We start from the raw sequence: 17,211 nt of genomic DNA on the forward strand, positions 1-17,211 counted from the left end.
CATTTCCACCACTTTTCTATCGCTGCACACGTAAATTTGTATCACTGAGCACTTCAGCTTAGTCACAGAACAGACTATATATCAAAACATGTAGGTTTATATTTTTTTAAATTGTTGAGCTGTAACATTGAAGCCCATTTGCAACCGATGTGTTAATAATAATTGCTCTTCTCTTTTGCAGATTCGGAAGGCACAGATGCCAGTAAGTAAATGGATTTACTCCTGTTTTACAGGTGACTGCCTAGATTTTCATACTGTATCACACCTGGTGAATTTCTTGTATACGATTAGCTCCATAAGTACCCTGTTCCAATAGCGAAAACAAAGACATACCTTCTTGCTGCTCTAAACCAATAATAAGTAACAAAAACTGCATGTATCGGTTATGCTGCTGTTTCGTGTCATATCATCTTCGGATTATATGTATGCTAAGTATCCTCACCCACTCTCCATAAACTTTATAGATCACGCTGACACACACTTTAGCTTAACTTCCATAAGGAGATCTGTTTTCGTAGATTGTCTACACAAGTGTACGGATTACGTGGATCAGATATTTAGTATCAGTAGTTTACACAGACAGCCGGCCGGAGTGGCCGTGCGGTTCTAGGCGCTACAGTCTGGAGCCGAGCGACCGCTCCGGTCGCAGGTTCGAATCCTGCCTCGGGCATGGATGTGTGTGATGTCCATAGGTTAGTTAGGTTTAATTAGTTCTAAGTTCTAGGCGACTGATGACCTCAGAACTTAAGTCGCATAGTGCTCAGTGCCATTCTACACTGACACGAACTGATTATTTATTTAGTGTTTCATTCATGGTGACTATTCCATGTGAGAAACGATGCAGGAGGTTAACTGATCAACTGCACGAAAAGCAACTTTGAAGCAATACTTTTAAATCACAAGCTGATCAGTTCGTAAAGCGATAGTGGCTGCTGGCATTTTATTTAAACACCACTCAGTCTGGAAGAAACATCCGAAATATTCCCAAAGCCCCGGACAAAGTGCGGGTATCGAAAGGAGATCGTATTACACATGGTACGGGGTGTTCAAAAAGGCTCTCCGCGGTGCCGTATGATTGTTAGCCGGCGTGCAGTATGCCGTAGTGAATATACCGAAGTGAAACTCAGTGAAATACAAGTTATTAATTTATTGAATATTCATTTGTACCGCTACGGTCGCAGGTTCGAATCCTGCCTCGGGCATGAGTGTGTGTGATCTCCTTAGATTAGTTAGGTTTAAGTAGTTCTAAGTTCTAGGGGGGGGGGGGGGGGTCCCATAATGCTCAGAGCCATTTTTTTGTCCCTCCTGTTGTTGAATACACAATTCAATTCGTCTAATCATACGGGACGCCTGGTTAACAATCATACGGCACTGCGGAGATACATTTTGAACACCCCGTATTTAGATATAATGTCCTGGTACACACACAGTATTTGAAAAGTCATGACGAGGTCGCCAAAATAATCCACCAAAAGTCAAGCAGTATACGGTAATGAAAGGTTTTTCTTCCATACCAACGATATTTGCGAAGATTCGATACTGTGCCAGTTCTCTTCAGAACTCTGGATGTATACGAGATGCGATAACATGAAAGTTAGTATCTCTAGTTGCTCAGAGGTGTACTGGGGACTTACAGGGTGTTTCAAAAATGACCGGTATATTTGAAACGGCAATACAAACTAAACGAGCAGCGATAGAAATACACCGTTTGTTGCAATATGCTTGGGACACAGTACGTTTTCAGGCAGACAAACTTTCGAAATTACAGTAGTTACAATTGTCAACAACAGATGGCGCTGCGATCTGGGAAACTCTATAGTACGATATTTTCCACATATCCACCATGCGTAGCAATAATATGGAGTAGTCTCTGAATGAAATTACCCGAAACCTTTGACTACGTGTCTGGCGGAATGGCTTCACATGCAGATGAGATGTACTGCTTCAGCTGTTCAATTGTTTCTGGATTCTGGCGGTACACCTAGTCTTTCAAGTGTCCCCACAGAAAGAAGTCACAGTCTGGCGAATAGGGAGGCCAATCCACGCAGCCTCCTGTATGTTTCGGATAGCCCAAAGCAATCACACGATCATCGAAATATTCATTCAGGAAATTAAAGACGTCGGCCGTGCGATGTGGCCGGGCACCATCTTGCATAAACCACGAGGTGTTCGCAGTGTCGTCTAAGGCAGTTTGTACGGCCACAAATTCAAGAAGAATGTCCAGATAGCGTGATGCAGTAATCGTTTCGGATCTGAAAAATGGGCCAATGATTCCTTTGGAGGAAATGGCGGCCCAGACCAGTACTTTTTGAGGATGCAGGGACGATGGGACTGCAACATGGGGCTTTTCGGTTCCCCTTTTGCGCCAGTTCTGTTTAGTGACGAAGCCGTCCAGGTAAAAATAAGCTTCGTCAGTAAACCAAATGCTGCCCACATGCATATCGCCGTTATCAATCCTGTGCACTATATCGTTAGCGAATGTCTCTCGTGCAGCAATGGTAGCGGCGCTGAGGGGTTGCCGCGTTTGAATTTTGTATGGATAGAGGTGTAAACTCTGGCGCATGAGACGATACGTGGACATTGGCGTTATTTGGACCGCAGCTGCAACACGGCGAACGCAAACCCGAGGCCGCCGTTGGATCACCTGCTGCACTAGCTGCGCGTTGCCCTCTGTGGTTGCCGTACGCGGTCGCCCTACCTTTCCAGCACGTTCATCCGTCACCTTCCCAGTCCGTTGAAATTTTTCAAACAGATCCTTTATTGTATCGCTTTTCGGTCCTTTGGTTACATTAAACCTCCGTTGAAAACTTCGTCTTGTTGCAACAACACCGTGTTCTAGGCGGTGGAATTCCAACACCAGAAAAATCCTCTGTTCTAAGGAATAAACCATGTTGTCAACAGCACACGCTTACAGCAGAAAGACGACGTACAGAATGGCGCACCCACAGACTGCGTTGTCTTCTATATCTTTCACATCACTTGCAGCGCCATCTGTTGTTGAAAATTGTAACTACTGTTATTTCGATAGTTTGTCCGCCTGAAAATGTACTGTTGTCCCAAGCATATTGCAACAAACGGTGTATTTCTATCGCTGCTCGTTTAGTTTTTATTGCAGTTTCAAATATACCGGTCATTTTTGAAACACCCTGTAAGTATACGACGCCACTTACGAAGTCTGCTAGGAAAATCGTTCGCATTGCTAAGGAATCATGTGTCGCAGCGTAGTATGAACGTTTTGACGGAGACCTAAAAACTTTAGTTTTTATTTATTATGTACGTTAAAAGTCATTGAACCTTCGCCTACTTCGCAGATGAAAGACAGCATTGTTTGTAACTTCCTATGAACGGTATGATTACGTTGCTTTTCAATCTCTTCCTTGAGACGATCACTAGAGAATTCTTGTCGGTGACCTTCAACATAACATCCTTCCACAAACACTGGCTTCATGCAGGCGGGTTTGTTTCGACTTGTCGGCATGCCGTTAAGCATAGGCATTCTAAAAGTTTTGATAAAAAATTCATTCGAACACAGTAACATCGGCTTTGTATCCTTTACAGAATTTCACGACTAACTCACTGACTGACCCGCAGTGATTTCGACCGGTGCGGGAGGGATCTCCTCGAATGAAATCTGTTATTTGTGCGGCCCTTGTCTCAAATCGGATGGTCCCGGCGGAGGTTCGAGTCCTCCTTCGGGCATGGGTGTGTGTGTTTGTCCTTAGGATAACTTAGGTTAAGTAGTGTGTAAGCTTAGGGACTGATGACCTTAGCAGTTAAGTCCCATAAGATTTCACACACATTTGAACATTTTTTTAAATCGGAAAATCTCGGGTATGCCCACACGTAAAACATTCAGTTCAGTTCAGAGGGGCCACAAAGACTGATGTTGTCCGTTGAAATAAAATGCGTTCTCTGAATTAAAAAGATATCATCAGATTTTCATTGCTCCCTCCTTTAAATGAGACCCCTCATCCCCCGGTTTGGGCTCACGTAATTGATAGACCTCCACATAATTCCTTACTAAGATCAAGATCCTTACATTCTGCTTGCGTCGAAGGTTAGACACGACTACATGAGTATACAACAACAATCTGTTTTTACCCTCTGCATAACGAGTTTAAAATTTATTATTGGACTGTTCTTCAAAACACATGCCGCCAAGTTTGCGGTCTCAGGCACATGTATACTGTTTCTGGAATCCGGAAGGCCTTTTGTCAGGCTATAGGATCGAACCTTCGTCATTTTAATATTTACTTAAAAGATTTACTGACCAGCAATGATTTAACACTTGTTTTACACTCTCACAATCCCACTTGTATTAGAGGTTGCCTCCATGGCGGCAGGAAGGACACAAGCTACGCCATGGCGAACGTCCAGTCCTTATATTGGGTCATCGGTCGCTGTACATCAACATGTAACGGAAAAAACTTCTGGGCCTACACAAGTTCCCAACTCCTAGCAATCCGCAACGCCTATCACTATTTACAGCTCAACATATGCTGATGAATCTGTAATTGACACCATAAACCGATATCTCTAGTGTTAAAATAAATAGCCGGCAGGTGTGGCCGTGCTGTTCAAGGCGCTTCAGTCTGGAACCGCTTGACCGCTACGGTCGCAGGTTCGAATCTTGCCTCGGTCATGGATGTGTGTGATGACCTTGGGTTAGTTAGGTTTAAGTAGTTCTAAGTTCTAGGAGACTGGTGACCACAGATGTTAAGTCCCATAGTGCTCAGAGCCATTTGAACCATTTTAAAATAAATAAACAAACACCTTCTGGATCACCTTTTATTACCGACTACCTATTTCAATCTGCGTTGCAGATTATCTTCACGTCTGGTTAGAACAAGAAAACGAGGCAACAAAAATAAAAATTACAAAAGTGTGACACTGCAAACAACATCCTCAGAGGCTGGACATCTAACAACAAAACATTATGGCAAAGTACACATACCAGGAGCCACAAAGAACATATTATCAATCAACGTAAAATACAGTGGGTGCGGGTGGACCACGGCTCACTTTAAAAGACAGTGCAAAATTAACAAACATTTAATTAGCATAGTTTGAGTCTTCCATGTGTTTAAATGCAACTAATAATTGGCCCTCATTTTAGTGAAGAAGAATGCAAATATACTGAGGACCATTACTGCAAGCTAAATACGGGAGAGGGAGAATACAAGTAGAAAAATAACTATAGTTTTTTTTTCAAATACTACGCACTACGAAAGCGTTTAATGATAACATATTGTTGAAAAGAATTATGGGAACAATTAAAATCATTCGCTATCTACTGGCTGTGTTATGCATAACATTGTCAGGTGACCCCTGAAGCGGAAATGAGTACCGGTCTCCCACTGTTTTCTAATGAAGTACACAGACGGCAGTTGTTATTTGTGGACGCTGTATTTAACCAAGCACATGCAATGCGACATCTTAATTATGCAAATTGCTCGGACCGTCTGTTTGATCCGAGGAGGATAGACATTTCGTCCCTTTGCTGCTGATACCAGCATCATCCATGGGCTGTGGATACGCTACAGGGAGACAAGATAGTATCCAAGGCGAGTTGGACAAGATCGCCGACGTATTACAATCACACGCGAAGAGCCGTATCTGGCCATCTATTCGTTGCGGCGTTGTGTGGCTACCGCCAGAGCACTGCAGGACGGTCTCAAAAAGGGCACTGGAGCCGCTGTGTCAGACTGTAAACAATAGGTTACGAAAAAGCACCTTACGACCAACACGTGCAGTCTGAGTACCCATCGTGGCATGACATGTCGCAGCTGTCCTTCACTTCCGGCTTTCCAGTGCCAACTGGAAACGTCGTCACTGACGAAACGTGTCATTTACAGAGTCCAGACATCCTCTGACGCAAGGTGATGGCCATCTTCGTGTGTGGTGAGCCGTACCTGGCAAATGTTGCCCATGAAATCGACAGATTCGGACAAGGTTCTGTGATGGTGAGTGGAGGCGTGAGTGTTGACAGCTGTACGGATTTTGTCGCTGTCCTTGGTCGCCTTACTGCCAGGTCGCACATTGAATCAGATTGTGTTGGACTATGTGGTGGATGCTGCTTACATTGGTGGCCCTGATTCCTTCTAATGCCAGGGACCATGTGGCGGGCGACAGCACAGACATCTTGCGAAACCTCGACATTTAACTGATGGAGTGATCGACGGTGAGTCCGAGCTATATCCCATCAGGCATATGTGGGACAAGCTTGAAAGACGTGTTCGTGGGCGTCCTGTTTCACAACAGGCTCTCCAGGTGATCTCATTGAAGAACGGTAACAGGTTAGTCTATAGACTTATGCTGTATAGGTGCCTGGCAGAGACAAACGCTCACAGACGGTCCACACGGTGTTGAAACTCGCAATGTCCAATGAGAAGCACCTAGGATGACGGAATTCAAAATTCTTTCCATTTTGTTTTCGACTACTACTGAACATTTAAGTTCTGTTTATGTAAGCGATCGAGGATGTAATGATATTTTGCTGTGTACTTAATTTTTGAATGATGAAGGCATGATTTGGTAACATATCCAGTCGTCATTTATTGCTCAGTGGAATAATGCAGACGCCCAGAGTCCTGTTCCCCTAATGATTTTGGGCAGCCTAGTGTGAGAAATATAATAGAGTGGCCGCTAGAGTGCGCTATCTACTATAGTATGAGTATTGGTCTCATAATGTTTTGTTGTTAATTGTGTAGCTTCTGATCGTAATGTTTGTAGTGTCACGCGTTTGTAATTTTTATTGTTGTTGCCTCGATTTCTTGTTCCAACTAGACCTGAAGTTGATCTTCAGCGCAGATTCAAACTGGTAATAAAAGAAGTGATGGAGACGGTGTTTATTTATTATACACTGATGAGCCAAAACGTAAATACTACTTGCTTAATTTCGTGTTGGCCCGCCTTTGGAAGGGTATCTGCGATTGTGCTTGCCATCGATTGGACGGTTTCTTAGTCCGCTTCCGACGGTGGTTTCTGGGCGTGGAACTGGAGCCCAATAGCGCCCCTCATATGTTCCATTGCCTTCAGATCAGGCGAATTTAGTGTCCAAGGCGTCTATGAAGCTCCTCAAACCACAGCAGCGCGATTCTGGCACTGTGACACGGACAGTTGTCCTGTCGGAAGATACCATTGCCGTTGGGGAAGCATGAAGCGACGCTGGTTGTTCTCAGTAATTTTCAGTAGTCCGCTCGTGTCATGGTGTATTCGATTACTACCAAAGGCTCCGTGGAAGCCCAGATGAATGTTTCCCCTAGGGGTGCGTAATTGGCTCAGTGTATGTTTCGAGCAATCGGTGTATCCAGATATGACCACCCAACTGGCGTAACAAGAAACGTAATCATCCAACCAGGTGACACTATTCCACGTTTCACTCTCTATTTTATTGTGCCCATTGCGAACGTAGTATTGTTGATGTCGCTGGCTCAACACTGGAACTCACAGAGGTGATCAGTTGCAGAGCCACTTTTTCAACAATGTGCGCTGAACGGTGTGCGCCAAAGCAGTTGGTCCTGCACGAGCATTGATCTCTGTCGTCAGGTCCGCCACAAATCAAATCCTGCTTCACAGCGCGGACATCCTCTCTATTCCGTAATGGAAATGAGCGTTTGGCGTCATTGGCCGGGAGGCCCTTTACGGGGCAGGTCCGGCCGCCTTGGTGCAGGTCTTATTACATTCGACGCCACATTGGGCGACCTGCGCGCCGGATGGGGATGAAATGATAACACAACACCCAGTTCTTGAGGGGAGAAAATCCCCGATCCAGCCGGGAATCGAACCCGAGCCTGTAGGACGGCAATCCGTCACGCTGACCACTCAGCTATCGGGGCGGACTGTTCCGTAATGAGCCGTGGACATCCTTCACCTCGTCGCCTACTCCTGCTTTCACCGTCCTTCAACCACTTGCCATACATACCGACGACAGTAGCACGTAGACAAGCGACCAGTTTCGGAATTTCCGAGATGCCCTTTGTCAAAGTCGGTTTTGTCACTGGTAGGCTTACCGCATTTTTTTGGATCGAACACAGGACATTTTTTTAAAAATTACTTATGAGTGTAAACAGTGTACTGAGACATTAACCTTTATTTACTCAATTGCATTTCTCACTAGACGTGGCTTCGCACCATTAAAATTACAGTTAATGTTATCAGCAGTATAATGAGCTAACTTTTCTTGAGCAGTTTCATCTGACACTTCATAGGAAGTTCAGAGTATAATTCATTTCTCCAGTTTGAAATCACCTTACAACAACCGGAACATTTCACTTCTGTTAGAGCTGTCCGTCGTTATTCTTACATATTAATATTTCCCAAAACACGCAACACATTATCAAACATAAATTGTGAAATAACTTTAACTGTCTTAGTTTTGGATCTAGCAATGAATATGTTTTATCATATGATGATTAACCAGTTTAGATAAGTAGTCTGGTGTTTTGAAACTGTGTTCGTGTTTAGCAGTGTGGTATTAAAACGTAGCCTGTTTAGTAGAACACTACAGATCACTGTTAGTCCCATTTTTGGCTTTAAAAATCTTTTATGTTTGGTGATACACTAGCATTAATAGCACTCTTATGTTTAGCTGTTTTCCCTTGCCCTTTACTTCATATGCAACAGAAAACTCTGCAGCACAAAATCTGCAGTAAAGTTCATTGTTACTGGCATTACGTAATTTCAAAAACTTGTATTCTTGTTACAGGTTAACAGTAAAGGCACACTTTCTTTTGGCCTCTGCTAAACGATGAGGCGAAAAATGATCAAAAACATGTAGACGAGTTACTTCACATACGAAGACAACTAAACATATTGTCTCTGTTGCGTTGCCAAAAGCCGAAGCGAAAGGTTATGGCGGAACCATTTTATTTCACTAGTTTCTAAACTGCAAGATCCGCTGGGAGAGGCAAGGCCATAAGAGTATGTTCAAAAAGGTCATGTCGAGCATGTGAATCTCGGAAAAAAAAACCAACGCACTCGGCAAAAAGAAAAGAAAGGCAAAATATGGCTTCCAGCAGACTAACTCCAGCTTATGAGGAACCTGGTCAGTGGATTACCCCGTTCGTGGCTCTTATCGTCGTTAAAATGATTTGCAGTTTATCTCTACCCCGCTCTTATTCTTTTCTTACCACGACAGATCCCACGACTCCCATTAGGCAGCATTCAGTTTCGCGGTTGGCAGTGAATACAATGTTTTGCTTCATCAGTGTATTTGTTAATTGACAGGCTGCGTTTGTGATTCCGATCCGTTCGCAGCCACGGGTTAGGCAGAATACACACACTGTCTACACATCTGACTACACGAACAATGCAGACGATAATTGTCATACGCTAGTGCTGACTCGGGCTCGTATCTGAGCTTTTACGCCGAACGTTGCCCTTTGACTCACACGTCTGTCTCCACCTGCTGCTGACGGAAGGCTCATGTTTCTGCTGTTGTGACTCTTCCAGAGTAGATTTCCGTACACAGCCAACATTACAGCCACCAGTAACAATAAAACACGAGTATCATTTACAACTGTCTTCTTTCTATGTTCAAATTCGTATTTTTCTTTCTTGATGACTCCATTGTTGAGATACTAATCACAACGTGCAACAGTGATTTTTATATCCACATTTCATAGCAATTTACCTCCAGTGAGGATAACTAGCTGTCAAGGAAGTGCAAATGTCTTCTTAGTGAAATCTTACTAATTTTTGTAAATTCTCATCTGTCTTCTGAGTGGCTTAATGCAACCCATCACGATTTCCTCTCTTAGGCCAACCACTTCATCTTAGAGTGGCACATACATCACGTAGATCCAATGTGTGCTATCAGCTGATCCCTTCTTTTAACCAAGTTGTGCCACAAATTTCCTTTTTCCCTCATTTCGATCCAACACCTCCTCATTAGTTATTCGATGCGTTGCGGTTGTGGTCTTCAGTCCTGAGACTGGTCTTATGCAGCTCTCCATTCTACTCTACCCTGTCCAAGCTTCACATCTCCCAGTACCCGCTGCAATCTACATCCTTCTGAATCTGTTTAGTGTATTCATTTCTTGGTCTCTCTCTACGATTTCTACCCTCCACGCTGACCTCCAGTACTAAACTGGTGATCTTGATGCCTCAGAATATGCCCTACCAACCCATCCCTTCTTCTAGTCAAGTCGAACCACAATTTTTTCTTCTCTCCAATTCTATACAATACCTTCTCATTAGTTATGTGATTACCCATCTAATCTTCAGCATTCTTCTGTAGCACCACATTTAAAAAGCTTCTATTCTCTTCTTGTCTAAACTATTTATCGTCCACATTTCACTTCCATACGTGGCTACACTCCCTACAAATACTTTCAGAAAAGACTTCCTGATGCTTAAATCTATACTCGATGTTAACAAATTTCTTCAGAAACGTCTTCCTTGCCGTTGCCAGTCTACATTTTATATGCTCTCTACTTCGACCATCATCAGTTATTTTGCTCCCCAAATAGCAAAACTCATTTACTACTTTAAGACTCTCATTTCCTAATCTAATTCCCGCAGCATCGCCCGATTTAATTCGACTACATTCCATTATCCTCGTTTTGCTTCTGTTGATGTTCATCCTATATCCTCCTTTCAAGATACTGTCCATTCCGTTCCGCTGCTCTTCCAGGAGCTTTGCTGTCTCTGACAGAATTACAATGTCATCGGCGAACCTCAAAGTTTTTATTTCTTCTCCATTCGATCTACCCATATAATTTTCAATATTCTTGTGTTGCACTATAAGTCAAAATCTTCTATTTTCTTCTTTTCTGAACTGCTTATTGTGCATGCTTCACTTACTGGGAAGGCTATACAGCATGCACACATCATAAAAAAGTATTCCTAACACCCAAATTTATTTTCGATGTTAACATATTTCTCTTTTTCCAAAACGCTTTTCTTGCTGTTGGCAGTTTTCGTACTGTCTCTTCTCTAATCCGGCCATCGTCGGTTGCTATCCAAATAACGATAGTCTCTCATTTCCTGCTCTAATTCTGTCAGCATCATCTGATTTGATGACATTCCATTACTCTTGATTTACTTTTGTTCACATTCTTCTTATAACCTCTTTTCAAGACACTGTCGATTCTATTGAACTGCTCTTACTAGTTCTTTGATATCTGTGATAGGATTAAAATGCAATCGGCAGACCGCAAAGTTTTCATTTCTTCTATATGAACATTAATTCCCATTCCTAATTTCTCCTTGGTTTGTTTGCTGCTTCCTCACTGTGCGTGCTGAATAACATCAGGGGCAGGCCACACCCATGTATCACTCCATCCCCAACTACTGCTTCTCTTTCATGCCTTTCGACTTGTAACTGCTTTCTGGTTTCTGTACAAGATGTGAATAACTTTTAGCTCCCTGTATTTTACCCTGCCATTATATATTTTTTTGCTGTTGGCAGTGAGAAATGTAAATTTAATGCAAAACCAGCATTCATAACCAAAGGTAGCTCAGTGAGCAGACCAAGGCCCTCCAAGGGCTGTAGAGCCGAGTTCTGGTGGTTGTAGTAGTAGTAGCTCAGCGAGCAAGGTAGATATATGTACAATGATGAGCCAAAACATTATGACCACCTGCTTAATAACTTGTTTGTCTGTCTTTGGAACGAATAACATCACTGATTCTGCGTGTGAGGGATCCGAAAGTTTGTTGGTAGGTTTGTGGAGGTATACGGCATCAGATGTCAACGCACAGGCCATGTAACTGACATAAGTAACGGGCCGCTGGTTTGCTTACGCGGTGATGGCGCCCGATAGCGACCCAAATGGGTTGCACAGAATTTACATCAGGCGAACTTATACGCCGAGACATCAACGTGAGTTCACTATAATGCTCCGCAAGCCACTGTAGCACGGTTCTAGCTCCGAGACACTGCTGAAATATTACATCGCCGTCGGGGAAGGCGTATAAAGTAATACAAATCGTTCGCAGCTGTCATCCTGTCTTCGGTTACTAACACAGGACCTATAGCATAGTACTGCTCCCACCAGAACGCGTCCGTGGCGCGTTATACCTTTTAGCAGCCGTCCACCTTGATGACGGCGTTTGTGGAGGCGGCCGTTGACCGAGTGTAGCAAAAACGTGATTCACCCGAATAGCCGACACGTTTCCATTGATCGACGGTCTAATCCCGATAGCCCCACACCCACTGCAATCGTAATTGACGATTTCATTGAGTCAACATGTGAACACGTAGGCGCTTCAGTCCGGAACCGCGCGACTGCTGCGGTCACAGGTTCGAATCCTGCCTCGGACATGGATATGTGTGATGTCCTTAGGTTAGTTAGGTTTAAGTAGTTCTAAGTTCTAGGGGACTGATGAACTCAGATGTTAAGTCCCACAGTGCTCAGAGCCATTTGAGCCATTTGTACACGCAGGGGTGGTCTGCTGCGGAGCTCCATGTTCAGCAATGTACGGTGAACGGTGTGCTTCAGAACACTTGTGCGTGCACCAACGTTGTGCTCTTTCGGTAGAGATGCCACAGATCACCATCTATCCTACTTTACAGAGCAAAAAAGTCTCCAAACTCAACGGTCAATGAAGAGTAGGGGACGTCCAACCATTTAGCGCCTAATAGTAGTTTGACTGTCTTTCTGCCTCTTCACGCATCGACACGAAGACATTCGACCGGTTTCGCCGTTTTCGAGATACTCGTTCACAGGCTGTGGCTAATAATAATCTTCCCTTTGTCAAAGTCGCTAGTCTCAATGGATTTCCCGTTTTGCAGCCCATGTCTTCGCTAGCGTGATCCCCCGTCCGTGTCTACTCCGCCCGCTTTGCGGCCGTGCGGTTCTAGGCGCTTCAGTCTGGAACCGCGTGACCGCTATCGTCGCAGGTTCGAATCCTGCTTCGGGCATGGATGTGTGTGATGTCCTTAGGTTAGTTAGGTTTAAGTAGTTCTAAGTTCTAGGGGACTGATGCCCTCAGATGTTAAGTCCCATAATGCTCAGAGCCATTTGAACCATTTGTCTTCTCCGCTTACATACTTGAGTTACCGCGTCACATGCCCGCAACGCCACAAGGCGGCATCCAACGTAGCGATGTGTAGTGGTCATAATGTTTCGGCTGATCATTATGCATGCTGGGTAGTAGCAGGAGAGACGGGGAAACAATCAGACGGACCAAGGAACAAATTAAAGGGAATGACATGATTGTGACTGTAATGAAAGTGAAACAGAGTTTTGCGGGACATATAACAAAGCGAACACGTGGAATATGGCGCAGTCAAGAGAAAACGAGATAGATGAAAAAAAAGTAAGTAAATCTCTTTATTTCAAAAGTAATAGCCATAGCTGTTAATACATCGCACATCTATTCCAGTCCACTGTGAAACAACCTGTCAGTGCATTCATGGAGAAATGTTTGCCAACGTGAACAATTATCGCACCCGTTCGCACGCGCAAATCAACGGCGACGAATGTCATTCTTCAGGACTCCGAAAATATGGAAATCGCATGGGGAGAGATGGAGACCATATGGAGGATGTGTAACGTCATCCCAGCGAAACTTCTGCAGCGCCGCACCATGTGGAGGAGGATGGCGGCTTTTTTTTTTCATGTCGTTTCGACTAAGCTGCGGAAGTTTCGCTGGGATGCCTTTACACGTCCTTCGTACAGTCCCCATCTCTCCACAGGCCATTTCCAGATTTTTCGGGCCCTGAAGAAAGACATTCGTGGCCTGGATTTGCTTGTCCGCCGAAGAGGTGCACACCAGGGCACAATCATGGCTGCGTAGGCAACTGCAAACATTTTTCCATAAACGCGTTGGTCAACATGTCTTACAGTAGGATAAATGTATTAACGAAAATGGCTATTACTTTTGAAATAATTAAACAGTTTACTTACTTTTTTCCCAACTATCGCGTTTTCCAAATGGTTCAAATGGCTCGAAGCACTGTCCGACTTGATATCTGAGGCCATCAGTCCCCTAAACTTAAAACTACATAAACCTAACTAACCTAAGGACGTCACACAAATCCATGCCCGATGCAGGATTCCAACCTGCGACAGTAGCAGCAGTTCGGTTCCGGACTGTAGCGCCTAGAACCGCACGGCCGCTCCGGCCGGCCTATCGCGTTTTCATTTGACTATCAGGTATAGAAGGTTCAAGGAACATCTTGCTATACCCGAAGGGATAAGTAAAGACCGAGAAAAGACCTAGTAAAAACTGGATGTATGACGTTAAGAAACATACAGAAAGAACTAAAGTTTCTAATACTTCAAAAAGTAGAGATTATGACTTTATTCGGCTATGGATGTCAACTTGTTGTTGATGATGGTGCACCATACCAGTCCTTACACAATTTTCATCGTTCCTTAAAATTTTATGTCGTAAACTCTCATAGAATTTCCGCACTTTGTCGTCATCTCTTTCTGCGTTTCCGTGTATTCGAAGTAATCCTATTATACGGAGCTCCGTTTTGTGCCAGGTGGATGCTAATTAATTAACGGTCAACACGCTCTGAACTAATCTCTTTAAAACAACAGCTGCAATTTAATTTACTTTTTTGCATTTGAATCCGCACTGCACGCGAGACTAATCTGCTTCATTTATTTCTTTTTTGGCGGGAGATTAACAGCTGCCCTAATGCCTACGCAGAAAACCTCTCCAGTAGCATGTTCTCGAAAAGAACCAGAGTAGCTCTCGCGATGAGGCGACAAATTAATTAGCCAGAAACTAATCTCTACTGTTCCAGTTAAATTTACATATGTTGTGTGAGAAATTACGTAGTGCCCGGTATGCAGAACGTCTACCTAAATCGGTTTCGACAAACGAAAGGCTAAAGAACCACTGCGATAATGAATATAGAAAATTTTTGTGATGATTGTGATAAAGAGAGTTAAAATGTAAAATACTTGACCGGCGTAAATGTAAACATGAAAACATATGGTCACTATTTACAATGGAATGCAGTATAAATGGAAAAACGAATGCATGTGTCTAACATACTCTGTTGCAGAGTGTTTTTTTACGCCAGTATGGAGCAGTACAATGTGTGACAATAAAGTAATGAGACTGATGTGAAAAAAATGTTGCTTACCGTTTTAGTCAAGTTTAGTGTTGTCTCCTTCAAAGTAGTTCCCTTCTGATTGCACACACTTTTTCCAGCGCTTGTGCCACTGATAGTAACATTTCTGGAACTCATCTTCTGTAATATCCTCCCAGACCCTCGTCAAAGCTTTTTGAACATCCTGTGTTGTTTAAGAATGATGTCCCTTACCGCCATTTTTACTCTTGGAAATAGAAAATCTGTTGCAGTGATAATTACACAAATCTGAAAGCTATTAATTCAACTAAATCCCTAGGGATAATAGTGACGAACATCTTAAATTGATACGACCACATAGATAACGTCCTGAGGTAGGCGAACCAAAGAATACGTTTCATTGGCAGAAGAGTTAGGAAACGTAATAAGTTTGTCTGCACTACACTATTCCGTCCTCTTTTGGAGTATTGCTGCGCACTGTGGACTCATCACCACATAGGATTGACGGACGCCATCAAAAAACTTCAAAGCTGCTTTTGTACTGTTTCGAAATAGGGGAGAGAGTGTCACGGATATAATACGCGAAGTGGGGTGGCGGTCGTTACAAGGAAGGGGTTTTTCGTTGCGGCGAGGCGTTCTCACGAGGTTTCAGCCTCCAGCTTCATTTTCCGAATGCGAAAAAATGTAATTGACACTCAACTACATAGGGACAAATGATGACTGCAATAAAATAAATCAGAGCTAACACAGTGTACGTTTCTGACTCTCGCTGTTCGACAGGTCGAGAAATAATGTGAAAGTGGTTCCATGAAACTTGTGTCGGGCAGTTCACGTGAATGCAGCTGTAGACCGCCCAATGCCTGCTGTACTGGTGTGGGGTGCCCTTGGATGCCCACACTATCACCCCTGGTTCGCATGGCCGATAATTTGGACACTAGCCGTTATATTTCTGACGTGTTAGAGCCGGTAGCTGTGCACTGTCTTCGAGTTCTCCGCAACATTGCATTTCAGCAAGATAACACAAGACCGCGTGTTACCCGTGTTGTTTTGACCGACCTCAATACAGAGGGAGTTCGCATGTTGCCCCGGCCAGCACGTTCTCCGGATATGTCACGCAGTGAAAACAGCTGGGCATCGGTTGTCGAGAGATCGGTACACCGCCACCACGACTGGCGAATGCAGCATGCAGTGATGTAACCGTATCTATCATTCAGGCTCACAGATATCGTCGCTTCCAAGCTGGGTTTGTCCAATTTTTGCTGCCAGATTTGCTGGTTTTGTGTAACACACTACTGGCCATTAAAATTGCTACACCACGAAGATGACGTGCTACAGACGCGAAATTTAACCTACAGGAAGAAGATGATGTGATATGCAAATGATTATCTTTTCAGAGCATTCACACAAGATTAGCGCTGGCGGCGACACCTACAACGTGCTGACACGAGGAAAGTTTCCAACCGATTTCTCATACACAAACAGCTGTTGATCGGCGTTGCCTGGTGAAACGTTGTTGTGATGCCTCGTGTAAGGAGGAGAAATGCGTACCATCACGTTACCGACTTCGATAAACGTCGGATTGTAGCCTATCGCGATTGCGGTTTATCGTATCGCGACATTGCTGCTCGCGTTGGTCGAGATACAATGACAGTTAGCAGAACATGGAATCGGTGGGTTCAGGAGGGTAGTACGGAACGCCGTGCTGGATCCCAACTGCCTCGTATCATCGAGGTGACAGTCATCTTATCCGTATGGACGTACCGGATCGTGCAGCCACGTCTCGGTCCCTGAGCCAACAGATAGGGACGTTAGCAAGACAACAACCATCTGCACGAACAGTTCGACGACGTTTGCAGCAACATGGACTGTCAGGTCGTAGACCATAGCTGCGGCTACCCCTGACGCTGCATCACAGACAGGAGCTCCTGCAATGGTGTACTCAACGACGAACTTGGGTGCACGAATGACAAAAGGTCATTTTTTCGGATGAATCCAGGTTCTGTTTACAGCATCATGATGGTCGCATCCGTGTTTGGCGACATCGCGGTGAACGCCACTGGAAACGTGTATTCGTCTTCGCCATACTGGCATATCACCCGGCGTGATGGTGTGGGGTGCCATTGGTTACACGTCTCGGTCACCTCTTGTTCGCATTGACGACACTTTGAACAGTGGACGTTACATTTCAGATGTGTTACGACCCGTGGCTCTACCCT

General features: G+C 44.2%; 1 protein-coding gene across 2 annotated transcripts in view; it reads left to right on the plus strand.

Annotated features, from left to right (window-relative positions):
* LOC126278124 (low-density lipoprotein receptor-related protein 1) overlaps positions 1 to 17,211 on the plus strand; it is a 688,899-nt gene that overhangs the window by 218,748 nt on the left and 452,940 nt on the right. Inside the window, exon 2 of one of the 2 annotated variants that reach the window (XM_049978009.1) lies at positions 182 to 202. The exons of the other annotated variant lie outside the window; for it this stretch is intronic. Coding sequence (XP_049833966.1) covers positions 182 to 202 — 21 coding nt within the window. The remainder of the gene's footprint in view (positions 1 to 181; positions 203 to 17,211) is intronic. 2 annotated transcript variants of the gene reach the window in all.

The sequence above is a fragment of the Schistocerca gregaria genome, chromosome 6, assembly GCF_023897955.1.
Source record: "Schistocerca gregaria isolate iqSchGreg1 chromosome 6, iqSchGreg1.2, whole genome shotgun sequence".
Taxonomy (NCBI): domain Eukaryota; kingdom Metazoa; phylum Arthropoda; class Insecta; order Orthoptera; family Acrididae; genus Schistocerca; species Schistocerca gregaria.